Source organism: Pseudomicrostroma glucosiphilum, assembly GCF_003144135.1.
Source record: "Pseudomicrostroma glucosiphilum strain MCA 4718 unplaced genomic scaffold BCV69scaffold_10, whole genome shotgun sequence".
Taxonomy (NCBI): Eukaryota; Fungi; Basidiomycota; class Exobasidiomycetes; order Microstromatales; family Microstromataceae; genus Microstroma; species Microstroma glucosiphilum.
In genome coordinates, this window is record NW_020289922.1 from 192636 (window position 1) to 212774 (window position 20139).

Genomic DNA, 20139 nt, shown 5'->3' on the forward strand with positions numbered 1-20139 from the left:
CACCATCACCGCCTCACCTCGGGAAGCTGTACACCCTCTTGCTGCGTTCTATTCCTTGAACCCGTTCCTCCTTTAGCTCACCTTCACTCACACTGCTCTATCCACTCGCGTCTACTTGTGCTTCGTCTTGCTGAAGGCTGCACCATATACCTCGAGGACGCTTTGGTACAGACAAAGAAGGAGGTCCCTGCACACTTGCAATCAGTCATCACCGGCTGCAAATAGCATCTCTTTGCTGCAACGGCAACGGACAGATCGCGCATCGTAGCTCAAGGACCACAGCAATCGACCAGGTCAATCACTCACGATCAAACGCCGATCATGCCGCCACGTTATATGACGCCGGACCCCTTTGCCGGTGACGCAGCCGATGGCACAGAGGGGTCCAATGGCCCCTCACCACCACGCCCACCTCATGGACAGGGGCCAGCATCAGGGGCACGCATAGCATCTGCGGGTCATCGCCCTCCCCCTCCTGCTCCACCTTCCCAAGCATACCCTACCTACGACTCGCAATCAGATACCGTACACGTACAACAGCAACCTCCCGTCTCTTACGCATACCAAGAACCTTATCCTACATCAGGCGACTCCACTACGCCACACCTGCCAAACCAAGTCTCTTTTGCACCTACACCAGCTCTTCCACCACAGAGCAGTACCTTTCACAACGGGCCACGCTTCCCTAGTGCGCCAGCCTATCCGCCTACACCAGCTCCGCATACTGCCTACAATTACAACGGTGCATCCTCTGACGGCCATCGTAACGTCACCAATCCTTTTGAGAACACACCCCAGATCTCAGTCTCGGGACACTTTCCTCAGGGCGGCGTCATGATGACCCAAGCTCATGATGATAGTACCAGCTACTACCATGATGATGGAGGCGACGTACCGCTCCTGAATGGTCGGCAGAATTACGGATATGCGCCCGCGTCTGCCTTCACTCCGGATGGACACCTCATCTCTGGAGCCAATGTTCAGCAGTGGGGAGATGCAGACGGTATTGAAGACGACGATGCCGTGGACGGCGGTGCTAGGGGCAGGAAGTTGCTTGGAGAGGGCGGAGATGTAGGGAGTGAGGATTATTTCCCTGGAGGCTGGGCTAGTAATGCCAGCAATGCCGAAGATGGAGCCGGCAGGATTCGCTACGTGAGTTGATGACCCCGTGAAGCACGCAGCGAGCCAGAATTGCTCACCTCCTGATCTCGATTTCTCCTCTGTCGCTGCAGGGCCGGATACCGCAAAGAGTCCCACGAAGATACAAGACCTTGAAGCGAGTGGAGCTTTACCATGGTAATTTGGTCCTCGACTGCCCTGTCCCTTCGCGCCTGCTTGAGCGCCTAAACGACCGCGAGTCGAGAGAGTTCACCCACATGAGGTACACAGCAGCTACCTGCGACCCCGACAAGTTCAAGGAGGAACGTTACACGCTACGTCAAGTCCTCTTTGACCCGCCGCGGCGGACAGAGCTCTTCATCGTCCTCACCATGTACAATGAAGACGAAGAGCTCTTTTGTCGGACTTTGCATGGAGTCATGACCAATATCGCTCATCTTTGCACTCGCGAACGATCCAAGACATGGGGAAAAGAGGGATGGAAGAAGGTCGTAGTGTGCATCGTCTCCGACGGCCGTCTCAAGATCAACGCCAGGGTCCTGTCGGTCCTTGCTGCCATGGGCGTATATCAGGAAGGCGTGGGAAAAAATGTCGTCAATGGCAAGCCAGTCACGGCGCACATCTACGAGTACACCACTCAGCTCAGTGTGGATCCTGATCTCAAGTTCAGGGGCAGGGAAAAGGGGATCATGCCAGTGCAGATCTTGTTCTGTCTCAAGGAGAGGAATCAGAAGAAGATCAATAGTCATAGGTGGTTCTTCAATGGTGAGTTGGCGAAGAGGGTAGCGTGTAAGCGCCAGTATGGCACCGGCTGATATTGCCATCGCCGGTATCACTCCATACCAGCCTTTGGCTCGATCCTGCAACCCAATGTCTGCGTCCTTTTAGATGTGGGTACCATGCCCAGATCGAAGAGCATCTACCACCTCTGGAAAGCCTTCGATATCAACTCCAATGTCGCAGGCGCTTGTGGCGAGATCGTCGCACTGAAGGGCAAGCTCTGGACGGGTCTCCTGAACCCATTGGTAGCAGCGCAAAACTTCGAGTACAAGATGTCGAACATCCTCGATAAGCCGATGGAGTCTGTATTTGGGTATATCAGCGTCTTGCCAGGTGCTTTCTCAGCCTACCGGTACCTGAGTCTACAGAACGATGCGCTAGGTCAAGGACCACTAGCTTCGTACTTCAAGGGTGAGACGCTGCACGGTGGGTCTACGGACGCTGATATCTTTACGAGCAACATGTACTTGGCAGAAGATCGTATCCTCTGCTGGGAGTTGTGCGCGAAGCGAGACAGCGCTTGGATCCTCCACTACGTCAAGTCGGCGCAAGCAGTCACTGATGTGCCGAATAGCGTGCCCGAACTCATCTCCCAGCGTCGTCGCTGGCTCAATGGGTCTTTCTTTGCCGGCATCCACTCAATCGTCAAGTTTGGATACATTTACCGAAGCTCTCACACTTTTTGGCGCAAATTTGCCCTGCACATTGAGCTCATCTACCAAACGATTCAACTCATCTTCAGCTGGTTTGGTATGGCCAACTTCTTCATCGCGTTCAGTATTCTCTCGACTGCCGTTGCCGAGGTGACACCCGCTCTTCGCATACCAGGAATCGTTCTCACCTACGTCTACGTCGCTCTCATCGTCTTCAATTTCCTTCTAGCCATGGGCAATCGCCCTGCAGGATCCAAGTGGGCTTACATCGTCTCCATGAGTCTCTTTGCCCTCCTGACCGTCTGGATGACAGGGGTAGCCATCTTCCTTGCCGTTCATGCCATTTCGCAAAACGTATCCGAAGGAATGACTGCCGCCAATCTCTTTACAGACAAGATCTTTGTCAACATTGTCATCTCCCTCGTAGCCACCTATGGAGTTTGGCTAATCAGTAGTATCCTCTCCCTGGAACCCTGGCACATGTTCACAAGTATCATTCAGTACCTCTTAATGGCCCCCAGTTTCGTAAACGTCATCAACATCTATGCCTTTTGCAATACCCATGATGTCTCTTGGGGTACAAAAGGATCCGATAAAGTCTCGACGGACTTGGGAGTCGTTTCTGCCGCTACGACCAATGCAAACGAGGTAGACGTAGCAGTCCCTACCGAGGCCAAAGATCTGGATTCAATCTACTCTGATGCCATCCACGTCCTTTCCACCAAACCTCCCCGTGTGGAAAAGACGGTAGATCTTGATCAGAAGCAAAAGGACTATTATGCTACAGTCAGGACAAACGTCGTATCGATTTGGGCGATTAGCAATGCTGCATTGGCAATTGCGATTATTAATGCCGGGTCGAGCAACACCAAGATTACCTACATGGCCTTCTTGCTCTACTCGGTTGCGGGATTGGCCGCTTTTAGGATGGTGAGTGAGATAGCCATAACAGGCCATCATCCCGTTTCGGTCTCAATCCCTGCAGACCGTACGCTGACTCTTCACCCTTCCCTCTCTTACCCCCCCCTTACTCTCCTTTGCTAGGTGGGATGCATAATCTACCTCGCCAAACGAATGCTCTCAGGAGAGTAATCTCATCAGGCGCGGAGAAGGGATTCCTCTAGTCCTTTCTCTTCTTTCTTCTACCCTCCCCTCCCCCCTCCCCCTTCTTCCTCCACCCTCTCTTTGAGGCGCTACCTTCTACCACCCCTCTTCTTGAACGACTGACTGACTGACTGACGAATGAACCTGACGAAAAACAATATTCCACGATCCCTTCTTTACTCAAGCTCTCGCTCCGTCTCCGTCTCCTCGCCCCTCGCCCCTCGCCCCTCGCTCCTCATTACTCGCGAGCGCCAGTCCAACTCCAGATATGGCTCAATTCAGATGCGATGCGATGCGATACTTTTGGATGTCAGATGAAAAGTATATTGTACATAGGAAACAAGTCTCTCTTCTCGATTTAATGCAAATATGAGCTCTCTGCCTGTCGTTTCGATCTGCGCGGAATAGGGCGTGCGATTGCACGGTGCTGTGTTCGACAAAGGCGCTCTTTTTACCCCTCTGAGCTTGCGCCATAGTACTAGTAACGCATACGCTCAGAGCTTTCCCCTCTCCCTCTTCTTGAATCGTCGCACGCTCATCTCCTCTCCAATTTCCCCCAACAAGTGACGGCGTACATACGGATTGAGCAAGACTCCATCCGGGTCATACCTCTTGCGTACTTCAAGGAAATCATCCAGGTGTGGGTAGAGCTTGCGCAGCTCCTGTGGTCCACAGGTGTGCGTCTTTGCCCAATGTGGTCTTCCTGCAAAGTGCCTCATCAGCGTCTCGAACTTGGCAAAGAGGGAGCGATAGCGTGTGGGGAGATTATAAGGGCGGAATTGAATGATGCCAATGTAGCAATTGCGTCTGCCATAGCCGTGGCTTAGCCAAATGCCATCGGCGTCTGTCCAGCGAACCTCGACGGGAAAATGGATTCGCTCACCAGTATCCAGACGAGCTTCTTCTTCAAGCCAGTCTCGCATGGCACGTAGACAGGCGGCAGTATGTGTGTAGGGAATGGCCCACTCTGAAGTGTACTGCTTGAAGAGACAGTCCATGTTGAAGACGTTGATCGAGTGGTCCACGGTGAGTGAATGCGGGTGATGCGCTTGCAGCGGCTTGAGGGAACCTGCTGGAGCAGGGGAGAGATCTGTTGGAGGAGCTGCCTTGAAACCTTCGAACTCGCTTGCTAGCGAACCAGTCTGCGACTCGTGCGAGGTCTCAGGCGGCGAAGAGGCTTCAGCACTGCTGATGGACCCAGATTGCTTCCCACGGTGCTCGGCGGGGAAAGATGGGTGTGTGAGGTAGTGAACCACCTTGGCCACTTGGCTTGGGAGGGCAGAATGATATCTCGAGACGAAGAGCAAGAATTGCGTAAAGTGGTACCCGACGATGGTATGGTATGCCCTTTGAGAGAAGGTGGGTCCGGCTGCGGGCTCCAAGGTGCGGTCAGCTCGACTCAGCGTGACCATCTTGACATGCGGGAACCACCACAAGCGGGTATGCTGGCTGCTCTGAATTATGGCGTCAATCTTAGACTGAGCAGCACGGGTCTCATCGTCATCCTCGGGATCCATCCATCCATCAGGGCCGACCCTGGCGGTCGCATCTGTGTCCGGTGCTCGGCAAGGGTAGATGTCTGCCGGGTCTGTCTGCCTAGTCGATGGGTAGTACCGAGGACCCGACGGCGGTAGGGGCCTGCCTCTAGCGAGCAGCTTTCCGATGCTTTGTCGAGACTTTCTTGGAGCTCCGTACGTTCTGTTGACCTCTGACTCTGGCGTAGACATGTCAATGCTGGCCATTGTCGCCTCACCGACTGCACCCCTTGAACTCGACTGTTGCTGCTGCATCTTCACTCCTCCATCGCCATCATCCACAAGAGCCTCTATAGCAGGGGCGCCCGTTTTGCCGCCAAAGATCCAATCGAACTCGATTTCTTCTACCAGATGTCGAAGACGGAAAGCAGGCTCTAGCTTCATCTTGACAGAGTAGATGAAGCCAGTGCATCCAAGAGAACAGAGGCTGGCATTGAAGAGCTCGACATTCTGCTCCCTACTGCAGGTCAAAACCTGTACACCTCCTTGCTCGGCGGTTTGAGGTACGATGATGCCGAGCTCTAAGCACGCTGAGGACACAGAAGCAAAATTGTAGCCTGAACCGTGAGTCGAGGTAGCAATGGCTCCTCCGATGGTCTGCTCGGAGATGGAGCCGAGGGAAGTAAGCGCAAGAGGAGGCTCGTTGGCCGCCAAGGCATCATTGATGTCTGAGATGAGCGTACCAGCCAGGAAGGTAGCACTTGGCGTATCCGAATCGACCTGGGGAATGGCGAAGAATCGGCGGATACTAAGACATCAGCATCGAATAGGAGTCTGCTCATGAGCTCTCGGCGCAGCCCTACTCACCTCTACCGTTCCTGAGAGATCTTCCGTCCTGATCATCCAAGCATCACTGAAAGGCAAATCACCCGGGCTATGCGCCTTTCCCACTGCTCTTACACTAGTCCCGCTCCTCCTGGCCAGCTCTAGGATGTTGCAACATTCCGCCACAGTGCTAGGCTGAAAGACTCGCTGTGGCTTGTAAGTGAATGTACCTCCCCAGTTGGTGATGCGTGCCCTGGAGGATCGACGTGAGACTTCTGCAGGAGCGACAAGGGTCTGTAGAGTCTTTGTGGACTGCAGATGAGGGGGAATCGAGGGAGGTTGGGAGCGGAGGCGCACTTGCGAGGCAGACGAGGTGGACGCCGGGGCGGCGCTAGTTGAGGCAGCGGCCATGCTCAAGGGAATGGGCAGGAGAAGACTGGTAGCGCTGAGGAGACGTAAGAAGGAGGGATGAAAGAGATGACGGCCACTTGCGAAGGAGGAGATGATGAAGACGATGGCGGTAGGAGTAGACTAGACTCGAATGGTCACCTGATTTCCCACGTCAATCAGGTCATCTTCGGGTGGAGGATCTCGCGTTTCCACTTCCGCTTCTGTGCAGCGCTCGCCCGGGGGCCCACAGGATACAGAAGATATTGACAAAATTCAATTTACACATATGAAGGCATGGCCGCTGATCAGATTCACTTGTCCGCCTCAAGGCTACGGTGCATGTCCAGTAGGGCCAGGCGTTGAGGCAGGAGGTGCTGCATTTCCTGCACTGTTCGGGTTGTGGGGCGAAGGCCCTTGAGACGTATCGTGGTACCAGGCGTCTGGGCTACAGGGGCGAAGCAAGCGAAAATGGAAATCAGTCATCGCCAGCGGAGAGTATTGCTCGCCGACAATGTACTCACGATAGGAGGAAGATGCCATCCAAGAAGCTCAGGAAACGACTCGCGTACTGCTTCGGTGTGATCACCGTCGGAAGCTCGCCTTTGGCAGCCCCCAGCAGCGAGGACTGCTCCTTCACAAAAGTCTCGACCCGTCTGTGGCAAGGCAAGAAATGTCAACGCATCAGTACTTCAGTAAAAGGCTCTTGGCATCTCTTGCACTCACTTGTCCCAGGTGTAGCTCCTCAGGAAATCGATGATTCCCACAACTAGCTCGTGGTTTTCCTCATCCGAGGTATCGATGCCAACAATGACACTGTAGTCCATGATGTTCATCTCGGCCAAGAACTGCGAGTCGTGCACCAGAGCCTGATGGAGCATGACTTTGCTTCCCTCGCGGATGAACAAGGGTCTCTGCAGCGAAATCTCTACCAGATTCTCGTCCTGCAGGACCTCTCCTGGCGCTCCCGTCTCCTTAACATATCTGTTGCGCATAGATCCCTTGAGATCAAAGATCCGAGCACATTGACGCCCATAGAACAGATGCTCCATGACCAAGACATCGAGCTTGTATGACTTGCCAGTGGCTTGATTGCGCATGGATATCCTAAAGAGACCGAAGATCTTAGCCAGTGTCGTGGGCTTGCCGTGCATCAAGCAGTCGGCCATGTGAGCAAAGTAATGAGGCGCGAAGGTACTGAACGATGCCAACTCTGAGCTCGAAAGTTGCTTCAGGACCAGGCGGTCATCGCGAGTCTGTTTTTATAGGGAGACAAGGCGACGTCAGCATTTTCGCGAGAGGAGGCGAAGAAGGTCACTCATCCACTCTTACCTTGAGGAATGTCATGCCGCTCTTGCCACCTGAGCTGTCCCACTTCAGACAGCGAGCAAGAGAAGTGATGAAGGAATCCTCACATCCACAACACCTGCGTAGAGCATCAAATTGCTCCGAGAAGAGGATGCGGCAATGGAAGCGTGAAGCTCCAGATTCAAAGTCGAATCGCAGATGCACACCCTCAGGTCGTCTCAGAGATGATTCAATCTCCTCGTCTTGGCCCCGATGACTAACAATGCCCCAGCTTACCGTAGAAGCCTCGGGATCTCGCTGCGTCGTATGTGCGCTTTTGCGGCTCGCTCGCAAGTGTCGAAGTCGCTCCTGATACTTGGCAGAGACAAGGGTGAATGCAATGGTCGAAGAGGGCTCATCTTCGCGCAGCAGCAAAGGTGAGTCAGCGAAAAGATGCTGTTCGGCGGACAAGGGGTATTCGAGAAGCGGCAAGGCAATGCCTGCTCTCGAAGCCCAGAAAGAGCTAATAGTCTTCAGCAGCGAACCCCGCTCGAGGTTCGAAGCCTCACCAGAAGGAGTCGTAGGAACCTCTTTGTCTCGTAATTCCGACGCCAAGAGCTTGCCAGCCGCTTTGACCGCCTGCTCAGAAGCCGGCGCAGTCGGCGGAACACCACCCAGAGCGACCGCGCTGACAGTAGATGGGTCGTCTGTGTCCACAGCTTTGGGACCCCCATCGAGAGAGGCACCGACACTACGACCAGCGCGGTCCATGGCATCTGGCTCGGTCTCAGAGTCCGCTTCCTCTCCGTTTGACCTGGAGCTCGACTCCGCCTCGTCATCGTCGTCGCCATCCTCCTCGGAAGAGCTCTCGTCTGACTCAACGGCTGCTGATACAGAAGTATATTCAGCAATGCGAGCCGATGAAGCAGCGATGGGCAGGGCTCTTCGAGCTCGCAGGACCAGTGCGCGCCGCTGCTTTTCTCTCTCCTTCTCAGCATTGCGGTTGATCCGGTCAAAGTGGCGAGCGATGGTCGAGACGCGACCAGCTCCACCTCCAACAGAGGTCGGAAGAGGGACTCGACTCGGGGTACGGGGTACCGCAATGGGAGGCAATGATGTCATTTGCGCTCCACCGCCACCATCGCGGCGAATGCCTCGTTTTGGAGCTTGCGGCTGAGATTCGTTGCCAGAGTCGCTTTTCCCAGAGACTCGACGGGAAAGTTTGGGGCGATTGACTCCTAGGGAGGGTCCTCCCCCCGCTCTCTGTCGAGGTACGCCACTTCGGCGCACGCTTGGAGCGTCCGATTCGGACTCGCTTGCCTTGATGGTTCGCTGAGTTGCAGGAGGCTTATAGCTGGATGGAGGAGGCATTGCTGACCGATGCGACCCACGTGTATTCGTCTTGGCATACGTGCTTGACCTTTCGACCACAGAGCTCGACTGAGTCCTCGCAAAGGAGGGAAGTCTACGGAAGTGCTCATCTGTTGGAGACGTCGGGCCACTCGCTGTCTGCGTATCCCCATCGGACAGGACATGCTGACGAGCGCGGCCAACTCTGCCACCCACTACTGGGTCCGGTGCACCGGTGTCGCTCCCTTTGCTTGTCGCTTTGCTCAGAGGTCGCATTACTCTGGCAAAAGAACTCGAGAGTTGTCCTCCGTCCGTTGATTCCCCAGCTTCCGTACAGGAAGAATCGGTGATCGTAGAGCCGAGACTTGCCGACTCTTTGCCTTTGCGAGGTTTCGAGCGGGTCAGAGGCTTGAGCCTGTCCGTCGGCGAGGAGAAGCCATCCGAGTCTTCCTGCCCTTTCTTTCGTGCGTCCTTCTTTGGTCTGGGTGCAGCATCAGAGAGGGCTGCAAGAGACTCTTGAGGGCTCAATTGTTCCACACTCGATGTCAACGATCTCGCGGGATCTTCCACCTTGGCTGGTGGTTCGGTGATTGCCCGCAGAGAGACCGGCGAGGGTGCTTTGGTGACATTGGCCGATCCTGTCGTGGTTGGCGTTGTCGTGCCGCTCGGCGCAGTGCTTGTGGCTGCGCTTTGGGCTGACGGCGTCTCTTCGAACGAGATTCCGAGGTGTGTCGGAAGCCCAAACGCTGCAGAGTCCGCAATCATCGCTAACGCCGACAACGAAGAGTTGGTATGTGATTGCGGGAGACCCTCCGGAGGTCCTTCCTCAACGGCTCTTACGCTGGGCGGCTCCGTTTGAGCTTTGGACTCGCTCGATTGATCCATCGAATCGCGTTCCATGAAGAGACGGCCGAGCTGATTGGCATTGGTCCGACGCAGATCCCTGTCCTTGGGGAGCACCAGCCTTTCTATTTTCGTGAAAAGCTCGTCGACTTTGACGACACTGCCTTGCAGCTTCTGCCGTACCTTGTTGAGACACAACGTGTCGCCTGGGCCGGAGGCGACGACTTCAGCAACCAACAGTCTGTTGACCTCACCGCGTCCTTCCATTGCGACGGATCGTAAGTCTCGCAGGTGCGGCCCAAACTTCTCGGTGGCAGCGGCAGGATCTCGACAAGACTCAACCTCATGCTCGAGCGCCTTCAGCCTTGCTCCGACTGAGTGAAAGTAAGCATCGGCGCGGCGTGCAAGACCCAGAGACTCCTCTGCTTTCAGTGTGCTCTGGATATCCGGCCTCATGAAGAGTCTCAGACCAGGAATGACAACATCGAAAGGCTCCACCAGTTCGACGTGTATCCGGAATGCCAAATTCTATGAAGCGAGGAAGAGGGAAGTGAGCCAACTGCTGTACAGAGAGCAGCCACTGCCTCGTGCCGGAACACTCACCTTGTAGGCAAAGTAGCGGATGCGATCTACTAGCGACTCGTGAGGGCAAGAAGATCGAGTCTGCTTGGTATAGAAGTGAGCCTCAAGGAACTTGGCCCAGCTGTAAGCCTTTGCGATGTCATTCACCACTGACACAGGGGTGGCGGTCTCGCAGACTGAAGGGCCCAGGAAGCGATTGGATGGGAGAACCAGTCAGTCTGTTTTCGAACACACGATGTCAAAAGGATCCTACTCACCTTTGCAGTATTCCCACGTCAGTATCGAGAGCTCCTGACCCGCAATAGGACACACGAACCTCTCGCAGAAGCACTGGATCCGTACTTGATGGTGTATGTAAGAGTCGTAATGCAGGATCTGTTGTAGGCCACAGTTCTTGGCTTTACAGACTTGACTGCTGCCAACACACTTGGAGTCCAGGAAATCTCCAAGCGTGTGGTCTTCCTTTCCGTAGAATTCCATCTGTTCAATCCTGGGACCGATACACGGCTTCAGGGTAGATGAGTTGATGAAGGAGTGCAAGACCGTCAGACGCTGATGGCAGAAGGGGGTCAGACCCTCTTTGCTGACATCGACCAGTGATGGAAGAAATCTGACATCGAATGCGTGCCGAGAGCGAGCTACTGCGAATCGGGTCTGCAGATTCATGGTCGCACTTGAAGGTAGTACTGCTGAGACCTGCTTTTCGACATCCATCTTCTCATCGAGTGATGACGGCTGTTCATCAGCCTGCAGCGATGGCTGCTTCTCTGCGTCCCTCGGTTCACCACCAGCGGCAGTTGGAGTCGGATCGTCCAACGCTGCCTTCTCGTCGCTATCTTCCTCGGAGGCAGCTATCACCGGCTTTTGCTCCTTGCCTTCCCCGTCCATACCGGCCTCGCCAAGCAAAGTCTTCTCATTGAGGGTGACTGGCGAGTGCGCCAAAGGTACATCAAGTTGCTGAATCCTTTGTGCATCCTTATCCGACTCCAATTCAGACTTGAGGTTGTTCAATACTGCTTGCTCATTCCTCAGTCTGATCAGTGGGTAGGGCGGCGGGATTTGAAGACGCGCAGACATACTGAGCAGTGTTGACCGATAGTCTTGGAGAGCAGAGATGACCTTGCCGTCCGCTGCGTCTACTGAGCTCAGGTTCACATTCTCCTGGCACGGCGAGCCAGCAGCAGCAGCAGCAGCAGCAGCAGCAGCAGCAGTGTGACTGCTCGGGCTTTCCTCTTTTTGATCATCTCCTGCGACATGCCCCTGTATATCAAAGTCACGTGGCTCGGGTAGTAAAGCTAGATCCACGTTCCTCATCGATTCCTCCAGCCGCAGATTGTGCGCCGCCAGCAGGCAGAATTCGAGGATACATTTGATATTGCCAAGAAGCGCTTGGCCACCACCTCGTAGAATGATACTGCATCCCAGCTCTTTCGGGGTTCCTGTGAATCGTAGAAAGCTGCGTCGCTTGCCCGGTAGTAGCATCGAGTGGTACGTATCAGCGGCAAAGACGCCACATCGGCCCAAGCGAGGCTGCAGTGCCAGACGGTCCAGCGATGTGACTATGTCGCTCTGAGTTACACGGGCAATGGAAGCCATAGAGCTCTCTGGTACTTTCCAGACTACCACGATTCCAGCTTGCTCCAACATATCCAAAGCCATCCTCGACACCTGGTCGCGAACAATGAGCAAATGCGGTCGCAACGCTAATACTCGAGCAACCATGATACGTGTGTACTCGCGCTCAGAAGCCGTAAGCGCATCTAGCGAAACGTACTGGCCTTCGCCTTTGACAGCTGTGAGCGGAAACGACAGCAAAACGACGCGCGCATTGTGTAATGGCAGTCGTCTGACCATTGCTTTAGAGGCAACATTGCGGGAGCAGATGTAGCCATCCATGGCGTGACTATCCTGTGGTTTGCCTCCGGCAATCCTCTTAATCTTGACGAGGCGTCGAACTCCCATCTTCTTGCCTCGGCTGGTTGCATCTGGCTTGACACTCTGAATCACTCTGACGGCTAGTGGAAGCAAGATGTTCATCCACTCTACCTTGTTGCCTATCTCGGCTCTGGTAAGACACTGATCGAGAAGCTGTCGCAGATAATGCTGGCTATGACTCTCCAAGCCTTGTGTGGGGTTGCCGATGCCCATTCTGGAGCTCGGCCGACTGTCGCTGTAGAAGACGTCATCCCGGCCCGTCGCAGGACTGAGGCCTCCCTTTTCTAGCAGGCCCTCATTTGCTGTTACACGCGAGCGTAGTCTCGATCTCCGATATGCCCTGATTGCTGCATCACTGACGAGACGCGCTCGGGACTCCTGAGAAATGGAAGCGTCACTAGCCAACCTGGCCCTGGCCTGGTCGAGGGCATTGCGCGCTACCGCTTTCGAAGGAGACCCTTGATTGTCACTGGGAAAAGGCACACTTGAAACAGCTGTGTCTTGCTTGTAGCTGGGAAGGACTGCCTCCTGGGAAGCCGTAGCAGCGGGGGCCGACGGAGTAGAAAGTTCCAGAGGCTCGACTTCCTTCATCGATGTGTCCTCACCGGTCTCATCGGGATTGCCTTCGGATTCAACAGGCTGGTCATCCTCTGCCAGACGACGACGAAAAGGCGCCAGCGCCTCGATGGCTGAAGTAATGTGTGATAGCTGGAAAGGTGCTAGGGCAGACTCTACCGAAGGCGTTGGCGGCTCCGGGGTCTGCGATCTGGAAGGATGAAAGTCGATCGTCTCGGAGCTGGATATGGTGTTCAAAGCTGGCCGAAACGCCGTCTGGTGGTCAGATTGGCCTTTGGGAGAAGATGACCCTTCTCGAAAAGATGAGGCGCCGAACAGCGCATTTGCTGCAAACCGACTTTGAGGTGCATTCTCCACAGCGGCTTCTAGCGGTGCTGATATCATCTCTGCTCGTACTCGTATGTTACTACTTGAGCTTGAGGCATCAGTCGAGCCCCCGCCCGCACGAGCCAGGTCGTATTGCTTCATCATTCGAGTGCAGAAGTCGCAGACTCTGACAACACCGGGCAGACCGAGCTTTGATCCCGGCAGCAAGTTCGATGCGCATTTGGAACAGAAGATCTGTCCACAACAACGACAGTGATGCCGCCGTCTGGCGATGCCGAATGGGCTGGCACACGCGGAGCACTCCTTTGCCGAATGATCAGGCATCCACCATTCCTTGGAGTGGCTAGCTCCTCCTTTAAGAGTCAGGCGCCTGAAAGCTTCAGCACTAGTTTGCAGTGAGGAAGAGGTCGAGGTGCCGTAATTTTGGTCCAGGCCGCTGTCTGAGCCGGGACTCCGCGAAGACATGCTCCAATTGGATTGGACATCATCTGCCAATAGGTCTTTGGAAAGGGGAAAGCCAGGAATTGCGGTGCTTGGCAGCCGTGCATGCGTGACTAGCGTCGCAAGACTGCTTCGTGTGCCTACCTTGCGACCTTCGCCGTGAGTATCATCGGCGGAAGACATCACTGAATAAGTATCGTCGTAGTCGCCTAGTCCAGTGGAAGAACCTCCGTGCTGAGCAACAGCAACCGTGGGCGCTAGGGATATGATAGCGGGAGCTGTGGTAGTTGAGCGCAGTGAAGACGGTACAAAGGGGACAGCTGACCTCCTATTTGTCGCAACCGCTGGGAATGCAGAGCCTCGTGTGGTTTTGCTATTGGGTATGTGCGCATCTGGAGCTGTTAGTGCACTGGCCAGTGGTGTACCAGATCCGCTGAGGGTGGTCAAAGGCAACGCTCCCGTAGCTGTAGCTCGATTCGCTATATCCCCGGCCTTTCCGCTTCCTTCCACTCTAGATCGCTGATCTGCTGCGTCATGCTGAGCCGTGACAGATCCGAGTGCTTCGCCTGCGCTAGTGGTACTGGCTTCGTGCTTTGGCGCGGGACCAGAGGGAGCCGGTGGTTGCTGCTGCCGCTCGTTCCCTGTGGCAGCTGAGGTTGAGCCGGTGAAGACAGTCTTGACCTTGGATAGAAGCTGACCAATGCCGTACTGGCCTTCTGAATGATCCTCCTCCTCCGGCAGAAAGCCAAAGGAAGTGAGTCTCGAAGCAGCAGCAGTATCGTGAGAGCTAGCCATCACAAGGCAGACAAGGTGGCGGGATGAGGTGAAAGCCCTGTATACTTCCACAGCTGCCCGTAGGCAGTCGCAGTCAGATCACAAGTCTCTCTTCGCGGGCCGAGGATGATGGAGGAGAGTACGCAAGATGGAGGGAGTGACCAGTCGTGCTTCAGGCGGACGGTAAGGGGCAACGGAGGGATTTCGAAGGCCGACGTGCTCAGACCACCCAGACGCCTCGCGCCAAAATCACCTCGACGAGTCCCCCCTTGCGATTCTCCACTCCCCTCTGATCATCTACCCTCCTACCCAAGCATATCAAGCCACTGGACTGCCTTATGCTGGCGTATAGTCGGTGATATTGTCATCTGCGGTCATGGAAGGGACCACTGGTGCGGCAGCCTCTGCGCCTGAAGATGGTGCACCAGCGACGGGCAATGCTGCGACAATGGCGCTGAAGCCTTCTGCTGAGAGAGACAGAAAGAGGCTAGCACTGCGGGAGAAGAACCTTCTCACATGGAGAGATGGTCCCGCTACCCCCTCCGGCTCTCTAGATAGCAGTATGAAGAAGAATACCGGCTTCATCAAGAGGGTTCGGCAGGGCCTAGGGGTCGATGCTAAAGCTCAATTGATCAAGGAGGCGGCCACCCTGAATCTGGACAAGTACGTGGACGAATTGGTCCAAGCTGTGCCAGAAGGATTGTCAAAGTGTATTGCCCCCAAAGACTGCATAGCAGCAGCAGAGGTGAGGGGCTCCCGCTGCTAGCCACTCTCCGAATCTGACATCAGAGAGCTGACACCTGAAAATCATACTTCTCAGATCCTAACCGAATTGCACTCGCGCTTCAGCTCCCAGGTCTTTGCCGAGCCTCTTGCGGCCGCCATGTTGGCTTCACTTGCTCCTCCGAATCGCTCAGCTCTCCAGGCTCTGCCTGCTGATCAACGAGAGCGCGAGGAGGCGGCTCGCATATCAAGGCAGAGGGTCAATCTCCGCATATCAGCCGAGCTCGCTCTCGTGGAAGTCATTCAGCTTCAGTCTCATTCGCTCTCAGGGAGCAAGACGGGAGAGAGTAGTACAGCAGGCAGCAGCACTTCCCCAGGCCAAGAGTGGCTTTTCGTCGTTCTCAAGGATCTCTTGTCCAGCGACCGAGAGCATACAAACACAAGCATTCTCATCTCCCTCTTGAAAGCTTTCGGTCCCCACCTACTGGGTCCTCCACCAAGCACCGATCAAAGCAGGCCGGATGCATCGGATGCAGGTGAACCAGGTGGACAGTCAGCAGCAGAACCTGCTCGTCTTTCTGCACAGGATTCAATCCCGAGCTCTTCGATTCTAGTCGACCTCAATACCGCTAGTCGCTTCCGCAAGCTTTGCGAAACCTACTTTGCAACGCTGTGCAAGCGGATTGTTCGAGAGCATGAGCGTCTCCAAGAGCAAGACAGACGTAACCACGAAGCATACATCAAGTCGGGAGAAATCTTCGAGGACCGACAGCAAAATTATGAGAAGATGACTAAAGCCTTCGAGAGAGCACTGGACAGCGGGAAGAGCTTGTCTGAGCTCTTGGGCGTGCCAATGCCAGAGCTCACGGACTCGTCAAAGTCTGCTTCGACTGGGCTAGCTATCAACATGGATGCGTCTTCATCACTGCGGAGCAATGACAGAACGGAAGAGGACTTTGCCGTCGGAAAATCTCCTTGGGAAGACGACGACACGAGGCGGTTTTACGAAGACATCCTCGATCTCAAAGATGTCATACCGCCGGCACTCCTTGGAGTGAGCCGTGAGGCGCCGGAAGATAGGATGGAGGACAACCTGATCAGTCCCCAGCTAAGTCCTGCGCTAGAGCAGCGGGAGTTCAATCCCGTGGGAGGGCAGGATTCGTCAGCCGCCTCTCCTGATCTGAATGTCCGCAAAGGGCCCACTGTTGACGAACAGATGCAAGCTGGACCTGCTGCGCAGCTCAACGCTCTCCTAGCTCGATTACCCGACTCGACCAATCGGGCGCTGATCGACAGCGCTGCCGTTGACTTTGCTTTGATGAACTCCAAGGCTGCTAGAAGGCGACTCGTCAAGCAGCTCGCCTCGGTGCCTCGCCATCGCACTGATGTGCTCTCTTACTATGCTCGCTTGGTGGCTACACTAAATCCTTACATGCCTGACGTCGGCAAGGGAATCGTCGATACGCTAGATGAAGAATTTCGCTGGCTGCAGAAGAAGAAGACTACCGAGTTGAGCGAGAGCAGAGTAAAGAATGCTCGTTTCATTGCTGAGCTGACCAAATTCGGTGTCACGCCACTCCACACGATCTTCCACTGCTTCAAAGTCTGCCTCGATGACTTCTCCGGACCCAACATCGAGGTCCTTGCGACCCTCGTGGAGTATTGTGGTCGATTTCTCTTGCGTACAGAGGCGACTGCCGAGAGGATGCGTAGTCTGCTTGAGATGATGCGGAGGAAGCGCGCGGCGAAGAACTTGGATCATCGACAGGTCCTTCTTCTAGACAACGCATATTATCAGTGCAATCCACCAGAGCGTAAAGTGGTACAAGTAAAGGAACGCTCTCACATGGAGCTCTACCTTCGTCATCTAATCTACGACGAGCTCAACCGCCGAACGGTGGGCAAGGTCGTCAAGCTACTCCGCAAAATACAATGGTCGGATCCGCAGATCCAGACGATCTTGTTCGAACTGTTCACGAGAGTATGGCGGATCAAATTCAGTCACATCCACCTTTTAGCTGTTCTACTAGCAGATCTACAGCCTTACCATCAGGACTTTGTCATATCGATCATCGATCAAGTCTGTGAAGACATCAGGTTTGGCATGGAGACAAACTTGTTCAAGTTGAACCAGCGCAGGGTCGCCATGGTCGTCTACCTTGGCGAGCTTTACAATTATCGTCTTGTCTCCTCCGGTATCATCTTCGATCAACTGTGGACATTCATCACTTTCGGCCATCCCAATGGTCGCCCACTGCCGGGCCAAGTCGCAAACATGGATGCACCAGACGACTTCTTCCGTCTGCGACTGGTCTGCTCACTATTGGACTGCTGCGGAATTTGCTTCGACAAAGGTAGTCTGAGGAAGCGCTTGGATGAATATCTGGCTTTCCTCAATCTGTACGTCTTGTCGAAAGACCAGCCACTGCCGATGGACATTGACTTCATGCTGTCAGACACGCTGGAGATTATCCGCCCTAAGCTTTTGCTCAAGAAAGACTGGGACGAGGCTGCCAGGGTGGCCGACGAGATCATGGCACGTCAAAAAGCGAAGGTCAGCGCTAGAACGAGCAAAGCCGAGCCACAGCCACAAGAGATTCACGAAGAGGAGAGCGACTCCGATTCTGATGATTCCGATGCAGATGATCGCGAGGGTGAGGAAGGAGAAGGCGGTGAACGCAAAAGGGTCAGACCGAGGAACGAAGTCGACCGAGAAGAGGAGGGGATCGCAGATGAAGAGGGCAGCGATTCGGACGACGAGAACGGGAGCAGCGATGAAGATTCCGACGCTACCGCAAGAGCAAGTGTCGACGATGAGGAAGAGGAGGACGAACACATGGTCAGACGAAAGGCTCAGCAAAGTCAAGCAGAGCTTGAGGCGGAGGAAGAGTTCGCCCGAGAACTCGCCAAGATGATGACGGAAGGTCACTCTTCCACCTCCGCTAGCGCTGTAGGCGGCGGTGGCATTGCCTCTCGCGGCAACCCTTCGCAGCAGTCTCGCTCCCTCTTTGAGCAAGGGCTACCCTTCATTCGACGCAGTGCCAATGGCAACGACGCCACGCAGTCTTCAGCAAACGGTGGGAGCGCCATAGGCGAAGGTCAGATGCGCTTCGATCTCCTCACCAAGCGAGGCAATAAAGTCCAGACGAGTGCTTTGCATCTTCCCAGCGATTCGGCAATTGCGATTACGACGCGGGAGAAGCAGATGAAGGAAATGCAGGAGCGCAAATTGCTCAAGGAGTACGTGTTGGGGTACGAAGGGAGGGAGGAATCGGAGGAGAGGATGGCGCTGGAGCAGAGCCTTGGCAAAAGGGGCTTCAAAGTGAGGCCGGGACAAGGACAGAGGTGACGACATAACCTTGCAGGGGAATGTGTCCGCCAGGTGCGGCACTAGGTACACAAGATTAGTGTCTACCGGTCCCCTCCGCACTCTCCTTGCACTTCTGGCCAATTTCCTTTACGAATTCGAGCAGGGCCCACTTGTCGCTGAAAGCGGCCTGACTCTCATACCACCAATTGATGGCAATGCACAGCCCTGCTTGTCCATCATTCGGCGTGTCTGCTTCTTGTGCGACGTGATGGTACCATCTGATAGACAGGATTTGAGGCAAAGGAACGGTCAGCGGCAGGCCTATACTCATAGACTGGTCGGCATGGACTCACCCTGCAGGGAGGAACAGCGTCATCCCTTCTTCAACCACTACTTTCAGTCCCTTCAAGCCCTTTGAGTACCTCTTCCCACCCCATCTCCTATTCCTTTCGCAGTCAACAGGCAATGCAGGCTCAATCGGAATCCAAGGCGTTTCACTCTCCCCCTCCCTCTCCCATCCCCACTCCCCCTCTGTCTCCGTGCCCCTCACATGTCTCCACACTTCAAAAGGCTCCTCCTCATCCTCGCAGAGAAAGTAAGCCTCCGTAGGCGGGAAGAGCGTGAATATCTTCCTTCCGCGAACGACGTGAAAGAGATTCTCGTAGTGGTCGCGGTGCATTGAGGAGGTCGAGGAAGAGGAGCCGATCCAGAGGTTGGTCGCTTCTGGTGGTGAGTTGAAGGCCTGAGAAGCCCAGCTGAGCGAGGAGGAGCCGTCGAGGGAGGAGAGGAGGTCGGGGAGGAGGGGGGAGAGGGAGGAGCCCGTAATGAGGTTGGAGTCTTGAGATTGGAGATAGAGAACTTGTTTTGGAATGCGAGTTGAGGAGGAGGCGGAAGGGGGAAGAGCTGATTCGAAGGAGGAAAGGAGGTCGCCGAACGGCCTGAAGGAAAGTAGGTATTCGATGGTGCGTCAGACAGGGAGCACATGAAGACCTACAATGAGCGCTTCAGGAGCTCACATAGATCTCTCTTCAGGTAGTGCAAAGATCCATCTATCCCCAAGTGGCCCAGTCTTGATATCATCTGCCCTCCCATCTGGCGTGCAGGCTACCTTTACCTCTCTACCTGCCATGGCGCGTCGAAGGTACTCATTGTCCTTCCAGTGCTGCAGTCGTTTCCGATTATCCAAAGCACCAGCTATCAGAAAAGGTGCTGCGCCGGTTTGCAAGCGCTGCAGGAACTCGAGTGCTGTGGGAGGGCTTGGTAGGACCGGAGGCTGCCATGCAGTGGTGGGAGAGGAAGAAGAGGCCTGACTGAAAGAGTGCGGCTCGCTCGGGAGACCGAGAAAGTCACGCGAAGAGATAGCAAGGGTGATCGCGGCTTCTGTCACCGCCTGTTCTGTGAGATATGGCTGCTGTTGCTGTGAGTCTCCATCGAGAGGCATCGGTATGGACGAGTAGGAGAATGTGAGGACGTGACCATCAACCGCAAAAGTCAGATTTCCGAAACCCCGGATTTACGCACAGACGCCGAAGCGGAACTGAGCCAAGCGCCGTGCGTGGCTCCACGACACAGCGTTGCCCCGCTTGGCTCCTCTGCTCCGTCTACATCTCCACCATCCTACCACTCCTCCATCGCCATCACCATCACC

At 55.0% G+C, this 20139-nt stretch overlaps 5 protein-coding genes across 5 annotated transcripts; 2 read left to right on the forward strand and 3 right to left on the reverse strand.

The window, feature by feature from the left end:
* Window positions 1–199: 199 nt before the first annotated feature.
* Window positions 200–3897, forward strand: BCV69DRAFT_29665 (hypothetical protein). The gene is made up of 4 exons (XM_025494025.1): window positions 200–1152; window positions 1233–1884; window positions 1966–3482; window positions 3597–3897. The coding sequence occupies exons 1-4, from the start codon at window positions 322–324 to the stop codon at window positions 3642–3644; spliced, it is 3048 nt and encodes a 1015-aa protein (XP_025346854.1). The 5' UTR covers window positions 200–321; the 3' UTR covers window positions 3645–3897.
* Window positions 3898–4062: 165 nt separating this feature from the next.
* BCV69DRAFT_29672 (hypothetical protein) lies at window positions 4063–6498 on the reverse strand. Its single transcript, XM_025494037.1, has 2 exons — window positions 5999–6498; window positions 4063–5911 (listed from the first exon to the last, which is right to left on the reverse strand). The coding sequence occupies exons 1-2, from the start codon at window positions 6365–6367 to the stop codon at window positions 4151–4153; spliced, it is 2130 nt and encodes a 709-aa protein (XP_025346855.1). The 5' UTR covers window positions 6368–6498; the 3' UTR covers window positions 4063–4150.
* Window positions 6499–6676: 178 nt separating this feature from the next.
* On the reverse strand, window positions 6677–14479 carry BCV69DRAFT_300006 (hypothetical protein; the record flags this gene model as incomplete). Its single annotated transcript, XM_025494414.1, has 6 exons — window positions 6677–6791; window positions 6868–6999; window positions 7070–7599; window positions 7676–10351; window positions 10427–10581; window positions 10663–14479. The coding sequence occupies 6 exons, from the start codon at window positions 14477–14479 to the stop codon at window positions 6677–6679; spliced, it is 7425 nt and encodes a 2474-aa protein (XP_025346856.1).
* Window positions 14480–14834: 355 nt separating this feature from the next.
* On the forward strand, window positions 14835–18530 carry BCV69DRAFT_300007 (ARM repeat-containing protein; the record flags this gene model as incomplete). The annotated part of the gene is made up of 2 exons (XM_025494415.1): window positions 14835–15203; window positions 15279–18530. 2 exons carry the CDS (start codon window positions 14835–14837, stop codon window positions 18528–18530), a joined length of 3621 nt encoding a protein of 1206 aa, XP_025346857.1.
* A 154-nt stretch (window positions 18531–18684) lies between these two features.
* Window positions 18685–19764, reverse strand: BCV69DRAFT_235757 (Clavaminate synthase-like protein; the record flags this gene model as incomplete). Its single annotated transcript, XM_025489909.1, has 3 exons — window positions 18685–18769; window positions 18845–19429; window positions 19508–19764. Coding segments are annotated over 3 exons (927 nt in total), but the record flags the coding sequence as incomplete, so codon positions are not given.
* Window positions 19765–20139: the final 375 nt, after the last annotated feature.